The sequence below is a fragment of the Lonchura striata genome, chromosome 6 (genome assembly GCF_046129695.1).
Source record: "Lonchura striata isolate bLonStr1 chromosome 6, bLonStr1.mat, whole genome shotgun sequence".
In the NCBI taxonomy this organism is placed as follows: domain Eukaryota; kingdom Metazoa; phylum Chordata; class Aves; order Passeriformes; family Estrildidae; genus Lonchura; species Lonchura striata.
The window spans coordinates 27,078,599-27,106,204 of NC_134608.1; the positions used below are offsets into that span (position 1 = coordinate 27,078,599).

Genomic DNA, 27,606 nt, shown 5'->3' on the forward strand with positions numbered 1-27,606 from the left:
ACATAAAAATAAGTGACATAAAAATATGTGACATTATTCCTGTGAATTTTAAAACATTTTTAGTGGTCTGTTATTATGACTGTTCAACTCTCAGATTCTCAGACATGAAAATCTCTTTATTAGCATATGGAACAATCTGCTTCTTTCCTTAGGTCTTCTCTTTTCCAAGATATTTTTACAGGCTTCTCTTCAAATGCTAGGGGGTTTTATGCATATATTTATTCTGAAGTCCTTATTACTCTTATTAAATTCTTCAGTGACTTACTGGAGCAATGGCATCCATAGCTAACCACTCATCATGTGATAGAAGTATTTCCTCTTGCCAGTTTTGAAGTTAGCCCCTGTTAATTTCCTTCACTGTATTGTCTTCACATGCAAAATATACTTAGATGCTTATACTTTGTTTTCTACTCTTCTTTCTATATAGTAATATATACAAAGAATTTACTATGTACCAGTATATATACTAGTACATACTGATACACTACTATACTTGGCATACTTCCATGTCTTCTCTTCCAGGAGAACCACCTCCTCTGTGGTTCTGATCTTTCTGTTCTTACTTTTGTCTGAATATGACATAAATCCACACTTAATGTAGTAAAATCATCAAGGAAATACAATGTTTATTTTAAAGGGGAAGAGGTTTAAGTTCACTTAAGCAGTCTGACTCCTTATTTGCTATAGCAGGCCACGTGATACTTCAAATCTTTTCTTCAAATTACCAGTGCCTCTATTGACAGATATGCTTAGAAACTTATACATAAAAAATAGAATCCAAGAAACCTGCCTCAATTTTAAAAGGTACCTGTATTTTTTAAGTTTCCATGAAATTAATTTGCATTGTTTTACAGGAAGTGTTTCAGTTCTTCCAACTATTTTGTACCTAATTATTGGAGTACTTAAAGAAACTGCTGTGAAATTGCAAGATGGTCAGTTACCTCTGACAGTTGCTGCATCTCTACAAGCTCTTAAAGGACTCTTGTCTTCTCCAATGGCTCGAGCAGAGAAGAGTCAGAATGCCTGGACTGATCTTCTACGTAGTGCTTTGGTCACAGTGCTTGACTGTTGGGATCAAGGTAGGAGCAAATATTGGGTTTATGAGTTAAAAATAAAAAATGTTTGTGTGAAATGTTGTTTCATTTAAATTTAATTAATGCACATCTGAAAAAAAGACTTCTCTCTTAGTCATAAGAGAATTAGCTGGTTACCAAGCACTATCAAAACTATAGTGCAGTCTTGTCCGTATGATAAGCCATCATTTATAAAAATATAAATGTGGGTGTCATGATTTAAGCCCAGCTGGAAATTAGGCACCACGCAGCCACTTACTGAACCCCCATTCCCTCTTCCCCACACCTCAGTGGAGTGGGGAGAAGAATCAAAGTAAAATTTGTATTTTGAGGTAAGAACAGTTTAATAATGGAAACTAAGGTAAAATAAAGTAATAATGGTAAATTATAATAATAATGATAATAAAAAGAGAAAAACAAGTGATGCACTGTTCAGTTGCTTACCACCTTCTGACCAATGCCAGACCCCCCTTCCTGAACCGAGATCATCTGCCCTTCCAAGTAACTCCCCCCAGTTTATTTAGTGGACATGATGTTGTATGGTGTGGAATATACCTTTGTTCAGTTTGGGAAACCCATCCCGACTGTGCTCTCTCCCAGTTTCATTTGCTGATCCTCTCACTGGCACAGCATGAAACTAGGGGAAAAGTCCTTGACTTAGGGTAAACACAGCTTAGCAAAAACCAAAACTTAAGTGTGTTATCAACACCATTGTCATTCTGAATCCAAAACACAGCAGTGCAACAGCTACTGAGAAGAAATTAGCTGCACCCCAACTGAAACTAGGACAGTGAGTTTACAGACTTTCTTCTGTGTTGTGTAGTGCCACAGTGTAGTTCCATGGTATGAAGGCATAAACAGGAGCTATGGCTTCAGTGTACAGCTGAGCGTATAAGACAGTTATCCACTGAGTGCAGATTCTCCAATAAGAGTTAGTGTCTCTAGTGAAGCAAAGGGTATTAAAATAGTAGTGCAAGAAAATATTTCTTTTGAATCAGTTTATTGTGTGCTGCTGCTTCAACTTCCTGAGTTTGTATTCCTGAGTATTTTCATTGTTTTTTGTGTTGTAAATTGTTGGAACTCTTCTTTACAAAATTGTGTAAAAATTACTGCAAAATAATATATATTCTAGATGCAAATTTTATATTATTCTCAAATAGATTGTACTCTAATATGTCAGAACAGCTCTTCAAGGATATTTATTGTACTCTATACAAAGAAATAATGGAATGGGAGTATGCTGTAATTTCTAAATATGCATATGATCACCCCTAAATTCCCATTTTGTCCTTGGCTTTTATTGCAGTAAAGTCCATCTCACTGTATCAGAAGATGTTGTGTATTTGAAAACTGAAGTTCCTAAATATTTCTATATTCCTGGTTATTTCTATTCCACCTCTTTATACCACTTAAACTCATAGAATTTTTAATGCAAATCTAACAGTTCTCTTACTTTGTTGATAGTAGATGGCCTTCTCCAAGAACTCGATGAAGTCAGCCTACTTACTGCTATTACAGTATTTGTTATGTCTACCAGCCCAGAAGTTACTACTTTAGAGTGCCTTCAGAAGCGTTGTATTGAGAAGTTTAAAACAACACTTGACTCAAAAGATCCTCTTGTAAGTACTGGTCAAGTTAATAGAATGCCACTACCATACTAATATTATTTTAAGTTTATTTTACTTGTGTCCTAGTCCTGTATATCAATGGAAGTTAATTCTCTATATTTGACTATATTTGTTGTATTTTAAAATAAAGTTTGACCAAGAGAGTGAGAACATGTCCAGCAGTACATTTAATCACTGTTCTGTATGCAATTCTGTATTCCTGGATTTTTACTGCATCAGACTCAGTGCTTTATACATTGCTAAGTACACAATACAGTTGTGTGGTGTTACAGGCACCTGTCAAATTTTATTTGTTCATTTTATCTTCAAGACACATACTGTCTTTTGCATAGGAAATGCCTCAGCTGTGAGTCTTTGGGAGCTGGAGCAGGTACCACTATAAAACTGTTACTGTCGCATAAGCATCAGCTCCTGGCCACTGCTGGATGCAGCTTACTGAACTAGATTAATGTTTTGTTCTGATCTAGCATAAATATTTTCATGTAGTGGCATTAGATTATAGTGCCACAGTTCATATATTACTGTCCTTAACCAAAAAAAAAAAAAAAAAAAAAAAAAAAAAAGTATCAGGGATAAAAGCATTTATACAAATGGCTTTTTTCTTCATTTTCAAAGTTCAGCTCTGAAAATAACACACATTAGATTTCATGGTTTTTAGAATTCAGTGTAAGCTGCTTTTCTTGCATCTCTGCTATGTGTATTTGTGTAGTAATAGAAAATTAAAATTTCATTTACTTGAAAAATAACTGTAAGACAATACTTTTTTATGTGTCAGTACATTCCCAAAACTGTAAACTTTTTTTTTCACTGTTAGGAAACTGAAAATGCCTAATATGACTGCAAGGAAATATTAGCATGCATTTGCAAATTTCATCCAAGTATTTAGTCATCAGATCTGTTTGGAAATTTTGTAGGAACTTGGCAGTTTCAGTCCTGTTGATTTCAAATAGATGCAAGCCACTGCACCGTTTAAGGCATTTAAAAATTATACCTAGAGTTTGACAAGGATATTGCTTTTATTTTAAGCACCATTTTTTTGTATTATTGCACTTTTGCTAAGAAGAGAGTATTTTCAAAATAATACTAATCTTCAAACAAAAAAAAATGACAGAAGATACGAGACTTGATGGAAAGAAACAGAATGCATTATCTGGTTTCTATTAATAATTGATTACAAGTTATAATGGTCCTATAAAGTGTTAAACATGAGCAGCCTACAATGTAATGAATTTTCAAGTTGTGAGGCACATTTTTCTCCCTCCCAAAAATTTTATCTGACAAGCTGTTAGATTTATATACAGAGATGTATTTTGAACTATAACACTTTGTAACTGCAAATTTCATTTTCCCTTTAGGTACAGTATAAATGCTACCAGCTCCTGCACTCCATCTTTCAGCATCCAAACAAAACTGTGTCATACCCTTATATCCATTCTTTAGCACCATCCATTGTGAGGAAACTGCAGGAAACAGAAAAAGCAAAACCTGAAAATGCTGCTGAACTTCAAGTCATTCAGGAGGGAATAAAGGTGGTTACAGCTCTGACAGCTGCTGCTGAGGAGCAGCACCGTAAGTTACTTCCATTTCTTGTACCCAAAGCATTAAAAATGCTCAAAGTTGCCTTAAATAACAAACTAAAACCAAAATGACCACTAGGAATTCAGTCCTGGACACTAATTGCCGAGAAAAATGTTTACAGGAATGTTGGGTTTTTTACCCTACAGTTCAGCTAACATTTGCAACTTTGCAGTTTAAATTACTTTAAATTAGAGAAATACTTCCAGTTAGAATTTGACAGTATTTTAAAAAATTGTGTATGTAAGTTCTGTTTTCAATGTTTATAGGTGCTCACTTGGTGGCCTGCTTTCTTCCCATCCTCATTTCCTTTCTTTTGGATGAAAATGCGCTGGTTTCTGCTACAATCTCGGTAAAAAATCTACATGAGTTTGCTTTGCAAACTCTGATGCAGATTGGTCCACAGTACTCATCAGTTTTTAAAAAACTAATGGCCTCCTCTCCAACTATGAAAGCCAGGCTTGAGTCAGCTGTTAAAGGCAATCAAGAAAGCATCAAAGTGAAGACTACTAAGCATGCAAAAAATCCGGGGAAAAGTTCAAGCATTCAGCTAAAGACCAATTTTCTTTAAAGTCCCATATTGTCATTTTATGCACCTTGATATCAATAGCAAGAAAGTTCCTTTTAATTTCTAATCGCAAAGAATTGTCATGAGTTGATATCATGTATTTCAGTTTGTGCTGAACTATTACAGAATGTTTTTAAGAGAAAGCAAGTCTCTAGATAACTTTCTCCTTGTGTAAGACTTCTTAAATATCTCTAAAACTATGAGTAAATCAGAGGTCATCAAATCTGTATTTTATTTTTTTGGACTAAAATATCAGAAATGCACATGCCTATATTAAAATAAATAGAGTGAACTTTACCATAAATATATTTAGGAGTGTCCCACACTTAGCCATTAAGTAAAGTTAATTTTTTAAGCAATATTTGTCACAAATAAGTTACTGTAATTCGTTTTTGAATTTAACAGGGACATAAATTTACTTACAGGTTGTAATCTATGCTGATTACTAATTTAGCACACTGCATCATTCATTAAACAGATTAAATGTCCTTGTAAGCCTTATAACAGTTTATTGCTGATCTCAGAAAATTGAACTCAATAAAGGTAATATGGATAGCTTTAATGCTAATAACATCTTGAGCTGGCCAAGATGTAACCAATGCTGTGAAATACAGCTCTGCAGTGCCTCTCTGGGGACTGTGGTTCTTTCCAGAGTGGGACTGTCATGCATATGTAAGCATTGACAGGCTCAGTGCCTTGCTGCTTGACACAGTCTCACTTTTCAGGACGTGTACTTTGGTAAGTTTGTTTTAGGGGAGCCAGGCAATAGCTTACATATCCTGTTCAGGCCTGGACAGCAATTTTAACATACTGTGCCTCAATTCAGACCTCTGCTCTATCTGGATGGATGTTCCCTGATCTTTGAATGATCACTGATGTATACATGTAATGTGATTTCTGTATCTCTGCAGTGAGAGATGGAAGTGTTTGAAGTCACCTTGTCTCGTGTCTATAAATAGAGTGCAACAAGCTCATAATAAGAAGTATGTAATTAACATTTTTAGCAAGGAACACATTTTAATATAGAAAAATAACTATAAAAACTGCAATGGCTACAAAGTATTTTCTAAGTACTTCTTTCTTAATACAGTATTACCTAAACCAAACACTGTCAAACTGAGGATACTATTTCCCTCTTGAATCTAATTGCTTTAAAAGGAAGAAGAAAAAAATATTTACAGAACTGAGAAACACACTGTGACTCAGGAAGAGTGTGATGTACTGTATTTTATTAGAAGTTTTGTATGTAAATATAATTGTAAATTGTACAGAATTAACAATTTGACCAAAGTTCTAACAATTCTTTTTTCTAATTTACATAAATAAAGCTAATTTTCTTCACTTAATATTTGTCTTAGTTATTTTATCCAATAGCAGAGGAACTCAAAGGACTTGTATCAGAAAAATGTTGTATGCTGCCTCAAGGCAAGTAATAATAAATGTTTGGGTTGGTTTCATCAAGGTCTGTGACTTGACATTGCAGGTCTTCCTCTGTTGTAAGTACCACAATGAGTAAATAAGTAGGACCAGGGAGATTTTTTTATGTGTAAATGCTTGTTTTGTGCCAAATGCTGAAATGTGTGAACTGTGAGAATATGGTTGAGATGCCTTCCATTTCCCTGGAGAACCAGAAGTCCTGTGTTCCACCTCTTCATTGAAGTCAAATCTGTAGTTGCTGGTTGTGTTAAAAGAGACTTATCTTAGATTTGACAGTTACTCATCTTTATCTCATTTTTTATCATGTTGCTTTACCCTTCCAAGTTTACTGGTGGGTTTGGTTTAGTTTGTTTCCTAAGGCAGCTTCTGGAAAATCATAAATTCTTAGGAAACTTAAACCATTTAAATGAAAGTCAAGTCATGTTTGCTATCAAAATGGCCAAATATATTGCTGAGGAAGTTAGTTGCTACAAAAGGTATTTGTGGTTACTTTTTTGTTTTCTGTCATACATAGCAATGTACCAACATTTTTTTAATGTTAAGAAGACAATCTGTTGAAAACCTACTCTGCTCAAAAACTTTTAAGAAGCATTGCAAGAGCACCAAGGAAAGCAGTTAAAAGCTAAAAATTAAAGCTTAGTGCAGCTCAGTCCTAGATTTGTTAGAATGTCTTGTTGCAGTAACTCACAGCTGAGCCATTGGGAACTGCCATAATTGTGATTTGACATTTCTTAATCAAGTCTTGTAGCCACATGTGGAGAAGTACCATTTTCAACATATCTTTGTATTGCAGAAGCAAAAATGGTTCCAATAAAGAGAACTGCTGTTAATTCTTAATGTCAGTTGTAAATTAGGATAAATGTGTGAGCTTTATGTATCCAGATAATTAATTTATTCACATAGTAAAAATACCCATGCCCTGAGTTCTGCTCTCTTATGTACACATAGAACAATGAGTTGGATCACATGAATGCTGCTACTCATTTAAAATTTTATAAAAGACTCTTGCAGATATTACCTTGTTTCCGTTACAAAAAGATTTTGGCCTTTAGATATCAGGTGTTTGTGATGCAGTCTTACAAAGAACTTGCATAATTCTCTTTTTTCCTGAAGAAATAAGCAAGACCACAGAGCAGTTTTGGTTTTAATTCCACTTGTCCTTTTTAGGCATTGCTTGACATGCAAGCTCTCATGTTTAGCCAAGCAAAAAGAGCCAAACATATGTTTAGCCATAAACCAGAGCCCCACTTTCAGCACTCCTCCTTCCTGTGTCCTTCCCTTGTCTCCTTTCTGATAGTTTTTTTGTGCCATTTCTCTACAAGAACCGATACTTTTTTTCCAGTTAATTGTCTTTGTGATGAAGCATGTGGCCTGCATGCATGTTTACTTTGTATGTTTCCACTGTTTATGCAAGAAGTTTAATGGGTTTGTGTGACAAAAGATCCTGTCTCTGTCTAACCTCAATTGCATATATACACATATGAGTACATCATGGAATGTACTATTTAAATGCTATGCAAAAATTATTTGCAGACAACTTTCTGTTGACTGCAACCAACCAGAATTGATCAAAACTGTGCAAAAGCATCACACAGCTGGGATGTGGTGGGTTCTCACTGGATACTATAGACTGTAGCACTGCAGCTGAAATAGCAGCTTTTCTGTTAGCATTGCTTAGACTAGAATAAATCTGAGACTGACCTGGTATGTTCCAAGGTGCAGGAGTCACCTTCAGCTGACTGACAGAGGTATCAGTCCAGTGATGCACATATTGCCATGAAATAGGATTATCAAATGCAGAGGAATCATAGATTTTTCTACTAATGAATGTCAGCTACTAATTGGAATTTCCAAAGAGATTTTTCCCCTCAAGACTGCCACAGCAATATCAAAGTGAATTGTTGCAATTTCAGGAGTGGTGGAGGGATCTAGGATCATTTGCTGGCATGTCAGAAGTGACAGTAATACTGCTTAATAGGGAATCAGGTGGAAAATTCACAGCATTTCGTTATAGCTTTAATTTGAATAAAGTGGGATGTATCTGTGACAATAACAACATATGAGGGGTCACTGTGACAGTCTCCTCTAAAGCTTCATCCCTAGTGAACACTAGCTATAGATGTTTTGATTTCAGGTTCCTAAAATAAAATTCTCTTATCAGTAGACAGTAAGTCAGAAACAGTTTCCAATAAAAACTTGATGTTTCTTGACCAGTACTAGTCTACTAATAAACCACTTGTGCTTCCTGCCAGTGAAAAACCTAGCCAATGATATTTCAGACTAGGCAAGAAAGTGAGGGGGAAAAACCTTAGACAATTACCAATTTGTTTAGGAAGAACATGCAGCAAGGTGGATTACTTGTCTGCTTCTCTGCACTGTGGTGTCAAAAAACACTGGAAGAGTCACTCCACTCTGTCTTCACAGTAGCATTGCTTAGCCAGCCCTTATCCTGTGGGTGATCCTAGATACTGCTTTTTGCAGATGAGAACCTCTAATCCTAATAGCTGGCTAATAAGCTGACTTTTCTGCAGCCAAGTATTAAAGGAAGTGCTCACATTTGTCCACAGCACTCAAGCAGGAGCAGCCCTGGAGCTGTTGCTGTAGTTTCACAGAGGATTCCCATTCAATTAAGTGAAGTATGTAGCAAGCTGTTCCATGACAGTGGGCTATAGATTCAAAGACATAAAAATTAAAAAGCATATTTAGCCACACATAACATGCTCTACCTGCCTCTAACATATTTAGAGCAATGAACACTGAAAGTTGATTATGCAAAATGGAATAAGCCAGCTGCATTTGATACATGATGTTAACTGCACAAGGAAACCCTAAAGATGTCAGTGCTACACCACCAACTTATGCAAAATGTGTGGTCTTTGATTTTGATGTACAGCTGTGGGTTTTTGAAGCTTTTTTTTTCCCTAAAATATTCTCTAGATTCTAGAGAATAAGTGGCTTATTCCATATAACAATGAAAGGGGAAATTACATCTAAATATAGCAAAAGTAGGGCCGAAGGTATTGTCTGAGAAACAGGTCAGTGCAAAAGCAGGCTTCTGAAACCTCCTGCAGTAGCCTGTGGTACATTACCCCAAATTCACTCACTCTGCAGCCAAATATCTGTTTTGGTCTATGGTCCTATGTCACTTCCATACTCCCATTTATCTGAAGTGCAAAATCTGGTTCTACAAGGAAGAACGTGGCATCAGATCCCCTTTCTCTGTGCTTGCATTCCAGGTGGCACATTCAGGAGGAAGCAGGTTGTAAGGATGAGCAGCAGCCAGAGCAGAGCCTGCTGTCTGTGTGCATATTAGTGCCTGTGCCAGTTTGCCTGCTTATTGCACAGAAAAACTTATGTATATAAAGAGGTTTGCAGCTGAAGAAAATCTGTTTGTAAAAGTTGCTGGTTAGAAGCTAAATTTATTAATGACAAAAATTGATAAAGTCCCATTCTAAGCTACAGCCTTATAATCTGCAATTGTGTACCCTAAAAAAAAAAAAAAGCTTTTTTTTAATCACTGTTAATATTAATATATTGAAATTTATGTGAATTATCTCACTGCCAGTACAGAATTACTGAGAATCCCCGTAGCTGCTGGGGGATTTTTTTTCTTATTATAACCTTCTCTGGGGATGATTTTGTTTATGGTATTTTTGTAAGCATTTTTTTCTTCCCACTGCATCAGTTCTCTGTGTCCTTTTCCATGAAAAAAGAAGAAGGTTTTCTATGAGACACATTTTCTGTGGAAGTATAAAGTACAGGCCTCAGGGATTCTGGAAACAATTCTGATTTTTATCTAAAAATAGAAATATTATGCAATTTGAAAATACAACCTATCATTATGAAGGCAAATGCTTTTAACCTCATCTTCCCTCATGTAAAATTCATGGCAAACACTAAGAAAAAATTGTCACAGATGTATGCATGTTTTATGGGAAACACAAGGATAACTGGTTCAAGCTGCAGCCACCAAATTAACCTGAAATTCAGTTAGGGGAATAAGATAATTTGCTTATAAGAAAAAATCAGGTACTGCTTCAAGTGCATTTATTAAATAATCAAGGATGGGATGAAGAGGGGAAATAGAAGAAGGGAATACAAGTGAATGTATTTTCCCTCCAATGTGAGGCACAAGGCAAGCTGGCATTCAGCTGCCAGGCCAAATAATGTGGCCAGGGGAAGGATGGGAGGGTAGATGGGCTTATTTTTTAGTCCATTCCTCCCAGTTCCCTTTTGAAACCAACAAATCTGGCTATAATTTGCTTTCATAGATGGAGAATTCTTAATCTGGTTGGAGGGAGAGTCTCAAGAATGAGTGGTCTTGAATTGGAGCCACAACCAGTTGGAGCGTAGCTCTAGGCACCCTCTGCACCATACAGTAAATGTAGATACATGCAGATTCTTGGGGCTGAAAGTCTTGCAGTCTTCTATCCTGATTGTCCCACAGAATTCTGGAAATGTGTCCCCTTCTAGGTGCAGGGAGGAAAGATAGTCAGTGAGCATGGTGTGAACCACCAAAACAGTATTCCCTGTGTGAGGGCAGCTGCACGTGGGGAAGCTATGAGTGAATTTTTGGTTAATTTTTGTTTCCTACCTTTCCAGTAGGTTTCTGTGGCCACCTGCTCCTCACACAGGCACTTGTTGTGGGATGCCACTGGCCCATGCAGCTGCAGCTGCCCAGGAGCACTGAGCTCTGTGTATGTGTGCATTGCTCAGTCACTGGCGGTGGCCCAGATCTGTGCTGAGACTGTTGCTAGTCAAGTACTGCCAGACTTCGTGGATAAATTCAAATGATAATGGAAGTGAGCTGCTCTTCTCATTGGTCTGAGCCATAATGTAGGCATGTCCCTCCATGAGATCCTTCAGAGCAGCATTTGCTGAAGCCTGTCAACACATGTTTATTTATCCACACAATGTCCTGCTCATTCTCTGCACTTCCAACAACATCCAAAACCATGAACTGCAATGATGTAGGATAAGCAGCAATAATTCATAAGGACTTCTGGATATTTTCCTCACCAATGCAGAAGAGAAATTGCCAGTTGAATGTACTGGCTATAGAGCAGAGAGACTGCAGAAGCAGCTACTGCCTGTGGAAACCAGCTGTTCCAGGCTGTGGTACATCTTGGCTGGATCAAATTTACATTTGGTGGCCAGAATTTGAAACTATATTCTTCACTGGCTTATTCTGGACTTTACCTAAAGGAATGGCTTTCAATGCCATAATTTTCTCCTTCAGGAGGTAATGAATATATGAACTGTCAGGGGTTCTCTCCAGACCCTCTAGGTTTGTGAAGCTGTACCTAGGCTACACAGAATTCCCCCAAAACAAGTGATTTTTTTTTTAGTTTTTTATTTGTTTCTTTGTTTGTTTTTTGTTGGTTTTGTTTGTTTGTTTGTTTGTTTGTTTGGGTTGGGGTTTTTTTTTTTGTATCTGTGTATTTCCAGTGAGTGGAAGGACTTAGGCAGACATGCAAGTATCTATAGTCCAGTTCCTCTTCTTGCTAACATCCCAGAACTAGAACTATGTGCGACTTGCTGTTGGAGATCGTTTCTGGTTGTGTTCCTTATGTTCAGGTAGCCAGCAGCCACGACTTGCTGAGTGACCTCTGCTGGGTACAAGTGCTAGAGGGCAACGTGCTCCAGTGAACCAGCAGAGATGGCTGGGGAGATTGGGCAGCTCAGAGGAAAAAGTAGCAGGAAAGGAACAAATACAAAGGCTGCTGAGGAAGCAACAACATTCTAGAGAGATTTTTCAAATCAAACAAATGCTGAAGGATTAGGACAGAGCAGAAATGAAGGAATGGGGAAGCAGAACAAGAGACACAGGCCAGGGTAGTAAAAGAAGGAAGAGAAAATAATAATTAAATCTGTCACCTTGTTGATTCATTGCTTCAAAACAGCCTGTGTGAAATATCATAACTTGATAGTTGACTGGAATCCTAAAAAATATTTTAGAAATTAAACTGCTCTGATTTGTAAAGTTCACAATTTTCTGTTACGTGAGATTTTCTTGTTCTATTTTGTACTGTCTATTATTTAGCAAGCAACTGGCAACCACCCATGTAAATCAAAGTGAAACACTTAGTAGCAGCAGCACAGGATGAGACAAGTTAACAACATTACTATAAAAAGTAACACAGTTACTTGCCTACAATGCTGGGAGTCTCTACCTGTTACTAAAATATGCAAAGCCGCCATAACAGGATCACATTCTGTAGTCTCCAAGCAAAGCATGAAAGCAGCTGCTGCAATAATGGAAACTTCATCACAAAGTACTCCTTTTTACACACACACAAAAGGAAATTTTTATGTATTATGCAAAGTAGGAGGACAAGTTAGCAATGATGTAACTCATCAACTGCAAGAGCAGCCACATGCCCTGGTTTCCATTGCCTTTTCAGTGCTGGTTACAACACCTGATCTACTGATTTTGAAATTGCTTATAAGGAGTGAATTAAATGGCAAAATTCTCACCACTCTTCTTAGATTAAGATTTTGACCTAAACAGGTGGGTAGCCTTTGGGAAAGACCATTCCTTGGTGGGTGTTCAGAGGCCAGAGGAAAGGCAGAGCTGGGAAGTGTCACTGTTGAGTGGCAGAGGAGCTTTTCTAGGGCGGGTAGATGGGACCAGAGTGCACTTACTGGTTCCTGGTTCCTGTGATCCCAGGGACTGCCAGCTGCCTGTAATTGCTGGCAACAGCTCAGTCCCTTCAGGGCACGGAAGAAAGAATAAATACCTTCAGCTTTTAATTATAGCTTGTTCTTACTCCCCATTAAGAAGAAATGGAAGCTGCTGATAGTGCAGTCTGCATAAAGTAGGCCTGAGTTGGGCTGATTTTTAAAAACACAAATAAATGTGCTTGTTGTCCTTTTGTGAGGAGAGAGACACTGGAAACAGATCATGGAGGTGCCAGAGAAAACATTCTGTGAAGAGTAAATATTGCTGTGCCCCTGTTTGTGCCTCCCCATCCCAAGCCCACAAAAGAGGGTCTAGTTACTTGCAAAGTGCCAGCCTTATCGACCTTGGCAGACATGCACTGGGGCCACATGCACCACTGTCATGCAAATCAGATTCTGGCTGTGCAGGTTATCTGGTTAAGAAGCAAATGCTGCCTAGAAATCAGAGCTTCTGAACTTCTTCACAGCCACAGCAAGGCAAATGAATTGGCATTGATAATAGAATTGTTCCTTTGCAAAATAATGTTTGTGGAGTGGTCAAGGTTTTACACATTTCCCATTTTGAAATCCAAGATTATCCTGTGTCTTAGCTGAACTGTCAGCGTTGGCTCCTATTCTAATTAGATCACTAGAACTCGTAAATTCTCAGTAATTAACATTGTACCAAGGTAAACATTGTACCAAGTGAGACAGAATCCTGAAAACAAAATAATCCCAGGAAACCTCCAAAAATTTAATAAAAATTTGATATTATTTGTAAACTTGAGAAAATTGACTACATATCACCATATTATTTTGCATGTAAAGTCTATTTTGAAATGAAAATGGGAGAAAGAGAGGAAACAAGATTGAACAGACTGTCAAGGAAAATTTAGAATTTACTGCAAATTAGATTTAGACATGGCATAATGTCTGGGGAGAAAAAAAGTAGTACAGGAGACTACTTTTCAGAAATACTGTATCAGTGGTATTGAACTGGTTTAGAACTGGTTTTGAGAAGTGTTTGCACTGGTCTGTCAGATAGACCCAGCCTTGCTACCCCTATCACCTGAATGAAGGTACCGTGTGGACCCCCCAAAGGGGATCCTGCTGGGACAGGAGGGAAAGCAGGAGCTTTTGGGTAGGGTGGCAGAGGACAAGTGTGCTGGGAGTGCCTGCAAGGTGCACTGTGCGACTGCCAGCTCCCTCCTCTCCGTTCCGCTGGATCTTTGTAGAAGTTTATGTGTAGGCTATGTCTGTCATCTGAAGGCTGAGGTGGGAGAGGCCTGTTTGAAAGATGGAAAACACAGTGAACCATTTTTTCCATGTAAGCTGTAATTTTTGAAATTTATTTAGGCACTCTGGAGACCAAAATGTGTTTCCTTAAAAGTCCTTTGACCTTCTGTGAAAACTGCACCAAACAGAGAGTTGGTGTTAGTGGTATGGGACAGAGGAGAGAAAATGGGAAGCTCTTTCAAAGGAATGTTGGGGCAGGTGTTGCTACACTCCCAGAAATGCTCTACATCTGATATAAAAGGCCCTGAGGAACAAAATATTTTATCAGTCAAGTTTGGTCTTAAATTGATTGTGCCAGATAGTTCTACCAATAGAGGCTACCTGAAAGGAAACCCAGCAGCATAACTGTGAAGTGATACTGAAACTGTCATTTTTCTATTGACATAATTTATACTAATGAAATTAATTCTAATACTTAAATTGTCAGTCTTATTTATAACTAAGGCAATAAGAAAGAGAATCCTTCTCTGATGCAACTGCATATTTCAGATCAGTAGTACAAGATAGATTAGTTTTGCATGAATTTTTTATCCTGCTATTCTATGTTTTTTATAAACCACAACTTGTACTGGTAGGACTTCCCTCTAATTTTAATTTTTAAACTTGCTTTTAGTTCTCATGTGTGATTTGTGCTTGCTCTTGACAGCATAAAGCATCACTGAGCTAAGCCAAGTAGTGTCAGCATACACCAGCACTGTGTTGCCTCCTGCCAGTGCAAAAGCTGCTTAATTTGGCTACAGAAGCAGAGTGGGGAGGGAAACATGCCTGGAGTTAATGCAGAGTCAGCATCACTACATTAATGACATACTGACCGAGGGTGCCATTTTCTCTTTTTTAAGCTTAATATGTAATGTACCTCATGGTACAGTCCAAATGAGCTACCTTTTCATTAAAAACAATGAATACAGATGTGTGGTAATGGTGGTGATGTTTTCAAATCTTCCTATTTTGGAATGTCCTTACTGTGTCCCTTGTCAACTACGATTTGCAGGATACAGCTGATAATGACACAAACTCTCTCTACCTTTCAAATTCTGCTGCACAACTAAAGCAGCCATCTGGGGTGTCTAAAACTGCTGTGTCAGAGCACAGCATCACCTTAGGTACAGGTTAATACTGCAAGGCAGTAAGGAGTCAGATATTTAGCTTATAGTAGACACAAAACTGCATCATTTTACAGCTGAGAATGGTTTGATGGTTGCATCTTTTAACTGTTTTAGGAGACACCAGGGTATCAGTATCTACCACAACTGTTTATCAAGGTACAGAAGAAAAGCAGATAGGCCTAGAGTCTTGAAGTCTTCATTATCTTTAATATCTTTATTATTTAAAACAGAATATTCTGTTGCCACAGCATAGTTCTGCTAAAGTATACATGAGGCACCAGATACTGAACACAAAGATCTCATCTTGCTAACACCACAGAGGAAGTCTCTCAAATGGGCTTTTGGGTTAATTTCTGCCCACATTTACAGGCACAAGCACCTACTGATTGAATTTCATACATTGGTGTAGTACAATATTGTTATGGAGCACACAATTTATCTCAAATATCAGTCTTAGGCCTGCTTCCTAAGGTTACCTGCTTGAGATAACTTGCAAGTATGTTTGCATATAACTTCTGTGGCCAGTAATGAATTGTTTTTCTCAAAACACAAAACATTGCTTACTGCTTTCCTATCAAATTACAAGTAATGCTAACTATTGGGCAACCTTAGCAGCCCTGCCTGTGAGATGGGGCTGGATTCTGGCTTTGGTTTGTTGTCAAAGTTTCCCAATAAGGAAAGAAGCCCCAAGCTGGTGTGAAATCGAGAAGCCCAGCTCACTTCCAGCTGTGTGCTCCCTTTCTTTCCAGTGCTGAGACAGAATCCTTTCCTCTAGGTGAATGTTCCTTGTCTGTGGGTCACCCCTTGGCCAGGAAGTGCAGGCTAGCTTGAAGCCATGATCCATACAGAAGTACAAATGCAAAGGAGCTTCTGGCTTCCTCTTGGCTTTCTTTGCACAACCAATAGAGTTAGCTCAATAGGGTTGGGAGACCATTAATATATAGACTTTGGAGTTAAACTACTGAGCATCTTATCAGCATGGACTACGTTACTCTCTGATCTGCTTTGTAGCCTTTGTCTCAATTTTCTGCTTACTGTTAATTCTGAGGTGGAGATGTCTTTTACCTCATATGTACAGTAAGGCTTGAATCTTCACTGTGGCCTTTCAATATTTAAAATGTATGTCAGTGACACTGGTCCTCCACTATGAAATACCTGGGAATCATTAGCAAAAGATTCAGCAGCCCAAGGCTATTCCTTCTATCATCAGGGCCAGAGTAGGAACTGGGGCATAGACTAGTTGCTGTATGTGAAATGTTACTGCAAAAACAACACAGAAAAATGTTTCTCCCCCAAAATAACTGCTGACGTTGTCAGTACAGCACACCACTAACTTTTAGAACATGTTGTAAGCAGATAACATTTCTCTATCAAAATAACTGTCCAATGCTCCCTATAAATTACCTTGCAAGAGACAATCTCAATGGTGCTTCTCACTGAAATACAAGCAAAAGATCTATCAGGTCTTTTTACTCTCTTGATCTGCAGCTTGCTGCTTCCTAAATGAACAGAAGAGAACTGCCACTAGATCTGGGTCTGGGTCTCACCTTAAAAACTCAAACCAGCTAAGAATCTTATACAAAACTTTAAATTTCTGTAGACCCAGTTTAGTTAAACTCCTATAATTAGTGCTTGTGTTTAAGCCCAATTTCATGCTGGCCCAAATTGGTGAGGTCTTATTGACATCTGTAGAATGGCATTTCTTTACAAAGATAATTTGGCCTGTTGATCTAAAGGCTGGCACTGTAGAAAAAATGAGTAGAGTACATACTTGCTTTGATGCAGACTGACACACAATATTTAATCATTTTAATGAGTTACCTCTGTCCACTGAGACCAGTGTTTACACAGAAATTTTACAGACAGCAAAGCCCCAAAGAGCTAATGTTTTTAATTTTTACAGTACAAAAATATAACCTTATAACACAGAACTGATAGGAAAAGCACATGCAGTATGCTTGGATAAGAAAATAATGCTTGTGTCTTACTGTATATAACTGAGAATCAGTGTAATGAGAACACTGATATTAAAAGCTTGGCTTCAGCAACTTGGGCTGGAGTTGGATTGGAGCTACTTTCCAGCTGACTTAGTTTTTTTGAGGTATTGGTACTAGGGGCACAGAACTGAAATATAAAATCCTATGCACTAGTGGAAGTAATCTGCTACCTGTAAATGGATATTCAATTTTACGAGCATAAGTCAATGGGTCCAAAAGATTAAAATGTGAGTATAAAAAGAAAAATAAATATGAATCGTTTATCCTGTGCTACTTACTTACTTATCAGGTGGATCTCTGAACTCCTAAGGACCTAAAACACAGGTGATGAAACTTTAAAAACTACACCAATAATCATGCCTTAAAAAACAAAGCAACTTGTAGGTTTCTTTATGTTTCTATTAGATAACTGAAAGTTCTTAGGGAAATGATCTGATAATTATATCCATTTTCTTCCATGTCTACTTATTCTCCTACAAAAATGAAGCTCTATCACAAAGCTATCTACTGTCAGATCAAAAAGATCTCCTTAATTGGTCTGGGTCACAGTTTGAAATGTAGTGAGCAAAGATAGTGTTTGGAACCTTCATAACTATTTATCCACATCTTTTCTCCCACCAGAAGTGCTGTTTAATCCAGTTCAGCCTAGTATAAAGCCTTCTTCTAAGATCTTTCCTAAACAGGAATGTGTCAATTTTTAAAATGTCCTTGTTGTGTTTCTCATCCTTTTCCTCACATTCAACATCACAGAATGAATTTCAGGGCTTTGATCTTTAGGAGTTATTTCTGGTCTTTTAAAAAATATTTCTGTTAAGGAAGTTAAAAAAAAAAAGATCAACAAAAGGGAAACAAAAACTAAGAATATAGGAGGAATCCCCACAGCATAATTTACTGCATTCACTAGCAATGGGCAGAGAATGAAAATCAGTCCTGTTGATATGAAAAGTCCTTCATCTCTCTTTGCTCATCTCTCAGTTCCCCATTTTCAACCAGTTCTATTTAATACAGTTTGTAACCTGAGAGTAAGTTCAAAGGTTACAGTAGAGGGCAAATCCCAGTACATGCACAATGTGATCTCCATTTATAAACAAAAATTAACGAAGAGAAAACTTGGTACACAGTTTATTACCTGTAATATATTCCTTAAGAAATGTGCATTTTTTTTCCTTGCAGAAGTATAGACTTGAGGATCTGCAGAAATCTGGTTTCACATTGCTAGAACAATTCTAAACAAAGTTTAGTTTTAACTTGTTTGAATGGCACCTTTCATACAAACCCAACAGTCCAAGCTCAGTTGAGATTGCAGAGTGCTAAATTTCTGATCAAACCATCAGTGAAGTATACTAGTTTCCCCTTTTCCCTAAATGTCATCACTGGGGCAAGGAAGTTTTCCTGTTTACAGTAGTAAATGATAAAATTTTCTTCTTGTCTGACTCATGTGCCCCAGGACAGTGCTATTATTGCATTTTGCCATACTCTACCCCTCTGTTCTCATTATTTTTCCTGGTTGGAGTGAATGAGGTAGCTCTTTTCAATCAGCAACTAATCTAGAAATTCAGATTTTAGAAGCTTGAGACTGTTTCTTCTTTTTGCATATCAAGATATTCAATGGTGAATACCTTTGAATAGGGCATAATTTCTTTATAAAAATAGTAAAAGGCATCCGTAAGCTTTTAAATATGTAAAACTTACAATATTTTCAATAACACTCAAAGATGGATTCTTTTAATCCCAGAATATAGAAGAAGAATTTTGTGATAAAGACACTTTCTTCTTATTGTAAGCCTTCTCATCAACAAAGATCATTAGAACTAATTCATAATACTTCATGGAAGTTTTGGGAGACACATCAAGTGCTTGATAGGATTACATGTGCTTTACTCCTGTAACAACATAGTAGAACTATGAGGAACAAATACCAAATCTTAATTAACCTTCTGATTCAGAAAGTCGTAACATAGTCTGTGGCATTAAAACAGTAAGAAGTCCTGTGATCTGAGTCACTGATCTTTCCTTGCACTTGCCTTGGATAAAGATTTATTGCTGTTGCCCATGGTACTAGTGGACAGGGTAGAGCTAGCAGCCTGAAATAGAGAACTCTTGCCTAAGTTCTGTCTCACTTTCCTCTTGGCAGCTGGAGGTACAAAGTACATGAGTAAGGGCAGCTTAATTTCTATTTTCTGTCCAAAGCAGTGATATAACTGAGGCTAAACTGAGGTAGAAACTAGCTAACTGATACAAAGTTTACTTACTTCTCACTCTTCAGGCTGGAACAGCAAGAAAGTAAATTTGAAATAAAAAACATTCCACAAACAAAAACCCTCCACCTAAGTGAGTTTACTTAGGAAAAACCACTTTAATGCTTATGATTTTGAGCAATAATTTCAGAAAGAAGAAAAGATTATTTCACAGTGTTTGCAGATTTTTGAACCGCAGTCAGCTCAGAGGGCAGCTGGCTGAGGCAGCAGCTTCCAGGAAGCGGAGGCTCTGCCGAGGAGGAGCCGAGCAATGACTCAGCGCGTACCTCGGTGAACACCCGCGTGTCCCTCGCACACCGGTCGCGTCAGCGCCGCCGGTGCGCTCCCCACACGGACGCGCAGCGCACGGGCTGGCTCCCAGCAGGAAACCTCTCACCGCGCTCCTGCTGCGGGATGCGGCAGAGCCGCCTGCCAGCACACCTGGCCGGGCAGCAGCGCGGCACTGCGGAGCGCCGGGCTGCCGGGCTGGCACGCGTGCTGCCAAGTCAAGACGTGACGCTATGTTTGTGCTCCCCAGGCTTGTGCAACAGCGCAGTGGCTAAGGAAAGACTTGGGGTAATGGAGGAGGATCTAAATCCGAAAAGCTTTTCACAACTGTATTTTATTCATTAAAAAAAATCCATAGGGAAATCTTATCAATATACTTACATAGCGACATTCTGTAAGACTAACTCTTACTTGGCATAGTAAGAAAGCTTCTGTAATATACGACCTCATTGCTTTGAAATGTGTAGTAAACATTTAGTAACGTTTTCTTTAGAAGAATAATATTAATCCAAAAAACAAAATGTATGGAATTATTAATCTTTTGGATTTGGAGGAGTAAGTACTTTCACTGTTTTCAACTATGTTATTGTGTGGGTGGCAGAGAAATGAGTGTTAAAGTGAAAGAATAAATAATCCATAAATAACCTAACAGTTTTATTTCACTGGGCACAGCCCTGGTTTTCAACATAAACTACTCCCTTAAATTGATGGAGGTGTTCAGGGTCTGTTTATATCACCTTCTGATCTATTTACTAGAGAGGAGTGATATTTTTGGAAACATCAACTTGGCATGTACAGCAAAGTAAGCAGAAAGCTAACAAAAACACCAGTTATCCTGGTTTCTAGTTGCTGTATCAATTAAAAAAAAAACATAAGGAATCGGAGTCTTCTTGTTTTCTCTGAATTGTAGGTGTATTTCAGATTGATTACAGGTCAGTTTTGTATCTTCTGTAACAAGAGCTCAATCATTCCAGTCTGAAGCTTTCAATCCTTACTATCACACAGTGACGTTAAGAGTGCCCATGACATTCCTTCTGCTATCAGCTAAAACCATATAGAAAACACCAGCCTGCATATAATATAAGAGCAGTAATAAATGTTATTCTTCTTGGAGCTATAAGTGAAAAAAACACGTAGGTTTTTTCCCATTGTGAGAAGCTTTTGCAGAATCCTAGCCAAAAGTGGCTTCTTTTCTAAGAGAATTGAAATACTTTTGAGAACACCTGCAATGTTGAGAAGCTGTCTCAAGTGGGGTGTCCTTTACAAATGTATCAGAATCTCTCTGTGTCTGCAACCCCATCCCTGATCCTTGCTACCCTCATGGCATATTTTACTGTTGTTCATGTGTCCCTGACATCATCCTAGTAATTGTGCTGACATTTTCTCTTTTAAAGCCAGGTTTTAATTTTCAGGTAAATACTCAGCAAAAATGATGTCAATTGCTCAGTATAACACTCTACAAAGATCAATCTATGTTGACCCTATGTGGCCTAATTTCCAAAGGCATTGTCAGTCACATGTGTGGCCTGCTCAAGTGTAGTCATAAATATATGGCATTGTTTAAGACTTAATATAGTAACATGCTTCAGCAATTCACAATTCCATAAGTGCTAAGACATTTGTGACTCCAGCATTACTATCTCCTTATTTTGAAAAGGAGGAGAAAGAGACACGCAGTGGTTAAGGGATTAGGCCAAGGTCATACACGAATTGCGTGCCAGCCTAGTGTTAGCATTTGGGTAATTTTCTAACTGCATGAAAAATATGTACCTTGCACAAGCACAGGGAATGGGAGTTGTTTTTGCAAGTTTCACACAATGCTCAGTGTAGGAAAGCAATTTCTTCAAGCAGCTACCACAGTCAAGCTCCATTATTTGTCACTTCAATGTATGCCATCACTCGCCTTCCCCACCTGGCTGCACTAATCCACATAAAGTTCTCCTTCCTCAGAAGGCTTAGACTGGGCACTAATGGAATGATGGGCACGGGCTGGAAACTTGGGGGTCAGAACAAACCTTTGCTGTGTGAAAACTCAAATGAATGTGAGTAATTCCATACAAATGTGATGCTGATGTCTTTCTTATCTGCTAAGTGCACTCTAAGTTGCTAGTGATTTCCGTCTTAGTAAGTATTAAAGAACAGCCCCTTTTGAAGAGGCAGTTCTAGTCTGGATCAGTGCTGCACACAGAGGGAGTCTGAAACAATAACTTCAGGGGTATCACTTACTGTGTTGTATTTCAATGAAGCACTCTTTGACAAAGAGTGTGTAGAAAGTAATTTGAATGCCCATCAGCACAGGAAGTGAAAAAAAGTATTAATCAGTCAATTAACATACATATATTGTAAGAAGTATATAATCAATGAAGGAGAAATTATCTAGTCAGCATTATTTTTCAGATTTGTTCTGGTGGGAAGAAATCGCATAACAAAGAACAAAAATCACTAGCAAACTTTTAAATATTGTATCAGAATAAAAAAAGATCCTGATTCCTGATTAAAGCTGTAGTACATTATTCAGTGTACTTCTTTGAGTAAAAAAACCCCTGATAGATGAAATTGGGCAATTCATGCAACATGGCATAGAAGTATTTATATTTTTCCGTTTAGAAATAACTATGTATCTGAAAGATATTTCCAGTATTTAAGTTTTGTATGCCTGCTTTATAGTACTTTAAATCCATGATTCATATTCAAGTACAGTATTTAAAATTTTGATTTTGTTCTAAATTTATCTGTATTTTTATATCTTCATATTGTCCACAAATAACTATGTGTCTTGCCAGACACCTGAACAAGATATTGAATTCCATGTGAAAAGAATGAAATGTTTATTTGATTTCAACATTTTTGGTCTTCAGAAGAAAATAATATTTCTTTATCTGAAACTTTTCTTCATGAAAAAAGCAAAGGCAATTGTTCTAGCATCATGCAACAGGAGCAAGGTCACTTAGCAGATGCAGGTCTCAAAACACTGGCCTAATTCTGCTGCTTCTGCACTGGTGAAAAGTTAAAGAAGACCAAGTTTCTAAATTGAAAGAATGTAGACTCAGTCCTTCTACAGCCTTGTGTCCTTAACTTTAAGCATATCATAGGTCTTCCTGACCTCTGAAGGACAAGCACAGGCAAAGGATGCATATGTAAGTCTCGGCTGAGCTGGAACGAGTCGCAGATAACAGAGATGTAATATGGTAAGACAGAAAGGCTGAGCTGCCTTAGAGATCAGAAACACAGACAAAAGAACTACTGTTCTTGTGTTCTGAATAAAACCTGTGCCAATAAAAATAACACTTTCTAGGCATGCTATTACAACATTGACCAATAAAAATGTCGGCATTCGGCAAGTTTTAACTGAGCATGACTCCTATTGCCTTTTTGTTCAGTGTGTAGTTTTAGCTTTCTAATTGCAGGAAATGTCTATGATGTAGGTAGGAATGGCATTCAAATGTACAATAATCTTACTTACTGTACTTATATTAATAGGCTTAAATTCCTTTGCAAAATGCGTCACACTACAGAGAATGAAACTATTTTGAAAATCCCTCATTTTAAATTTTTAGCAGTTTACTTCCTTCATCTTTTAATCATGTGCAAAGTAGTTGTACAGCATTTTGCAGCTCGTATGGCAGTAGACCACTCAACTGCAAAAGGTGTTTCAAGCCACGCGGCGCAGTTGGAGCACTTCAAACTCACTGCTCGGTAAGAGCAAACGAAAACCCTCGGTCTCTTAAGACCCAGCACTGCAACGCTAAAATCCGCTCACCAGATCCCTTTCAATGGAGGTGCTGGAGGGGGATCAAAGTGTTTTTGAGAGTGGCCCCTGAAAAGTATAAGCCCTGCCGTAAAGGTAAAGAATATTACATTGAAGTAAATAACCAGAATGTGGCAAGAAATAAAATGCCCTGTAAACTATGAAAAAGCAAAGCAGAACCCAGGCAGCCAAGGGAAGGCCCGCCGAGGCGGGGAGGGCCGGTGGCGGGCAGGCCGCAGCGGGGCTCCGCAGCGGCGGCGCGGGGCGGAGCGCGCCCGCGGGAGCGGCCCCTTCTCCGCGGAGGCGCCCGCAGCGCCCCCAGCGGCCGCTCGGCGCCTCAGCTCCGCCCCGAGCGCGCCTCCTGCCGCGCCCGCCCACCCCGCAGCGGGCGGAGCGCCATGGATGCCGCTGGCCGCCGCCTGCCGCGGGGCCCGGGCTGCCGCCGCCGCGCCGCTGCTTCGCTCTCGGAGTGGCGCTGAGGAGGGCTCGGCTCCGGCGAGGAGGCTGCGGAGGGCTGAGGTGAGCGGCGCGGGGGGGGCGCGGGGCCTCTGCGGCCCGCGCTGGGAGACGGCGCCTTTCCCGAGCAGCCAGGCCGGGTCACCCTGCGCGGCCTGCGGCTCGCCGGGAACTCGAGCGTCGCTGCCCGGGCCTGTCGGGCCGGGAGGAAGCGGGCCGAGCTGCGGCCGGGGCGAGGCGGCGGGTGCCGGAAAGTGTGCGAGGGGCCGGGGACAGAGCGGGGCGGCGCTGCCGGGGAGCCCCTCAGGCCGCCGGGTGCCCCGTGCGGGGGCGGCGGGGCGGCGGAGGCGGTGCCTGCCCTGGCCCGGGCGGCGCCGTGCGGGGAAGGGGCCCGGAGCGGCGCGCGGCCCCGGCCCGCCTGGAGCGTGCGAGCAGGCCCGGGCGGGACGGGCCGGGCCCCGCTCCGGCCCCTGCTCCGGCCGCTCGCCTCGCTCCGTGCTCCGCGCGGTGCTCCTGCACCGCCCGTCTGGGCTACGAGAACAGTAGGTGCCTGTGGTGAACTTACCCCACTTTCGCTGTCTCTTAATTTTCTTGTTTCTCTCGCTATCACTCATTTCTCCGCTCCCGGAAATAACGATTTAGTCGTGGTAAGGAGAGGTAGAATACATATAATGTGATTCCACTTTTACTGTTTGAAAGTAGTTTTATGTAGGATTAGAGCAGGAAATGTAGTCTGTAAATATTTTGGAGAATCATAGGCAGTGTTTGAAACACAGAACATCAGTTTATTAATATTAAATTACTTTTTAGAGTAAGATAATGTCAAATTTATAACTGGTAAGCAGTAGTAGAGCGATCTGTAATATTCTGGCCCTAAATTGTATAAGATCCTATCTGTTGTACTTCTGTAATATTTTGAGTTTGAAGCTTTTGTGAAAGAGCTGATTCAGTGTGTGTTTCTTCATATAATACTAATTTCTGATTCCCTTTTGTAGACATGCCCTTGATAGAGTTATTTTTTAACTATTAACTCATTAGCAGCAAGTAAACAAGTAGGCAGACTTTGTCCAGATCAAGCTTCTTCCTCCCACATCACCTCCCCCCTGTTTGTGGGGACACTGTCCAGTGTCCAGCATTTCATATTTACCTATGAGTTTGGTAAACTAGTTCTTCTTCTCTAAGCTGTGTTTTGAAAGGGTATTATTTTTCTTGTATGTCTAATTTGGAGAGATTGGTTTGTAACCCATTAGGTTTTATATGAAAATAGTCACAATTGCTGTGTTTTTAGGCAAGGGAGGTGAATTTGACAGTTTGTTAAACACAAAGTTTAGGCAAGGGGACTTTTTTGGTCTTCAGCTTGCATGTACAACTATGGCATTGGGCCAACAAACAATGTTGTTTTCCTTATATGTGTGCGAATTATTTGAATTATTCACTGGATTTTTTTGAAAGCTATGAATTAAATATTTGTTTCCAAAAAGTCCCCAAACAACCCAACAAACTGCTAACTTTTGAAAATGGAAGTGGTTTTTATGTTGTCTTTTTTTTATGCTTTACATAAAAAGCCTGTTATCCTTATGCTTGAATGCTGGTTTAAATGAAGTACTTGAACCTTTAAAAGGTTTCCAAAGATTCTGAAAGTCTGTTGTTATACATCTCAGTTTTTTATTTTATGGATTCCTATTTAAAATGTGAAATTCATTATCTTTCTATATTTGAATATTTTATTGAGGAGATAATTCATCTCTCATAAAACTGAACACTTTATAATAAAGTGTTATTAAAGGAGGGGGATGAGCAAGGCATCGCTTTCTTTCTCTTAGTTTTAAGAATACACAAAAGGGTTAAGCACAATTTTTCTAGCTTTAATTTTGCGTTAACCTCAAAACGGAAGAAACTCTCTACTATTTACTCGCTTATAAAGCTTGAAAAAAACCCGCATTTGCTGATAAGATATGTGAAAATTTCCTTAATTTTCTTCCAAATATATGCTATACATTTTAGAGAGGAGCAAATACAGAGAGTTCAATAACAAGGTTGTGATGATGATTACTTTTTGTACTTGCCAGGTAAAAACTGCAAAAGCGTGAGGCTGACTGAAGAGAGAAATTAATTGTCCTGAAGTTAGTCTGGCTTCTACAATTAAAAGGATATTTTTGTTACTTTTTAACTGAAGTGGAAGCGGCTTTTTTTTTTGTACAAAACCATGGCAGATGTGGATCCAGACACGTTGCTGGAATGGCTGCAGATGGGGCAGGGGGATGAAAGGGATATGCAGCTAATAGCACTGGAACAGCTCTGCATGCTGCTTCTGATGTCAGACAACGTGGATCGCTGTTTTGAAACGTAAGTAATTCTGGCTTTTGTTTATGGAATGTTATTTTCCCCTTTCTGCAGCTGAATGTAATATTTAACATTCCTAGAAGCTTTCAGCCTCAAAAATGTTTTTACAAACTGAACTTCAGTTTAGATCACTTAAATCAAGTGTTTCTGTTAATGTCACGTGACGTACCCTTGTCTGATTAAAAATATAATGTTGTTTGGGTGATACATGGTGCCTGTTCTGACACAGAGCTGATTGCAACTCTTAGTATGTTTCTTTAAATTAAATGATGTGGATTTGTCTGTGTGTGGTGGGGGAGTTTTGGTTTTTCTTTTGTTCATTTGTTTCATTTTTTCTTTTGGAGTTGTTTGGTTTTTTTTTGTGTGTGTGTTTTGTTTTGGTAGAGAGAGACTTTTTTTGCACTAGGATTATAATGATCATACCTAGATATATTTAAGCATCCATACTCTCACAGTACTTTTATCAAGGGATATAGTAGCTTTTTTTGAGTTCGGTAAATCCAAGCAAAAATCACAAGCAGTAACCATTGTTCACACAAAAAATTTGCCCCTTCTTTGGAGCACGTTGCTGTTCATACCACCCTTCTTTTCAACTGCATTTTTACATGTCATATAGCACAGTCTCTGCACTCAATCCTTTTTATATTTCTCACAGCACAAAATGCTGATATTATCACTTCTGTTACTTGAATGTTGCTGTACTTGTGCTACATTACTTCCTGTGAGAGCCCACCACTAGTCTGGAAGAGGTAGCAAAAGTGTAAGCAATCACAACTTTTACTTTTTTGTTGGTTTCTTCAGTTTTGATTTTCATGCTCTTTCCTCTTTTCTTTCCCATGGTTTTGTTCATTGCTCTCACTTTCTTTTCATAATAAAATGTGGGAAGTGTTTTTCAGATGCATCCTGCTTTTTAGGAGTATGGATTTAGAAGCATTTGAGAAGGTAGATGTCTGTTACATTGTTTAGTTTTGTAGCTCTGAGGGAAACAGTTTTCGGACTTACCTCTTAGAAGCTGTTCTCATGACTGTATTTATTACAGAAATGTAAAATCCATGCACCTCTAAAATTTGCATTGTAGCAGTTGCAGAGCACTGAGCACAATTTTGTGCAGTGTTTTAAAAGTTGAAGCTGCCTGTTCTTTGCCTTGGTGAGCTTACAGATGAAATTTTAACTTGAAGAGTGAGATCCGTTCAA

At 38.8% G+C, this 27,606-nt stretch overlaps 3 protein-coding genes across 22 annotated transcripts in view; 2 read left to right on the top strand and 1 right to left on the bottom strand.

Moving 5' to 3' along the window:
* HEATR5A (HEAT repeat containing 5A) overlaps positions 1-6,190 on the top strand; it is a 64,197-nt gene extending 58,007 nt beyond the window's left edge. For 9 of the 11 annotated variants that reach the window (XM_021539356.2, XM_021539357.2, XM_021539354.2 and 6 more), the window contains 4 exons: positions 855-1,079; positions 2,538-2,692; positions 4,057-4,270; positions 4,546-6,190. In XM_021539356.2, coding sequence (XP_021395031.2) covers positions 855-1,079; positions 2,538-2,692; positions 4,057-4,270; positions 4,546-4,847 — 896 coding nt within the window. In that variant the 3' untranslated portion in view covers positions 4,848-6,190. The remainder of the gene's footprint in view (positions 1-854; positions 1,080-2,537; positions 2,693-4,056; positions 4,271-4,545) is intronic. The other 2 variants (XM_077784041.1, XM_077784045.1) reach the window with 1 other exon arrangement.
* The window catches only part of NUBPL (NUBP iron-sulfur cluster assembly factor, mitochondrial), a 284,585-nt gene that overhangs the window by 166,339 nt on the left and 90,640 nt on the right, over positions 1-27,606 (bottom strand). The gene's annotated exons all lie outside the window — the stretch shown is intronic.
* Positions 23,998-27,606, top strand: part of HECTD1 (HECT domain E3 ubiquitin protein ligase 1) — a 60,810-nt gene continuing 57,201 nt past the window's right edge. For all 10 annotated transcript variants that reach the window (XM_021539332.2, XM_021539340.2, XM_021539339.2 and 7 more), the window contains exons 1-2: positions 23,998-24,132; positions 26,139-26,415. In XM_021539332.2, the coding sequence (XP_021395007.2) occupies positions 26,276-26,415 (140 nt within the window). In that variant the 5' untranslated portion in view covers positions 23,998-24,132; positions 26,139-26,275. The remainder of the gene's footprint in view (positions 24,133-26,138; positions 26,416-27,606) is intronic.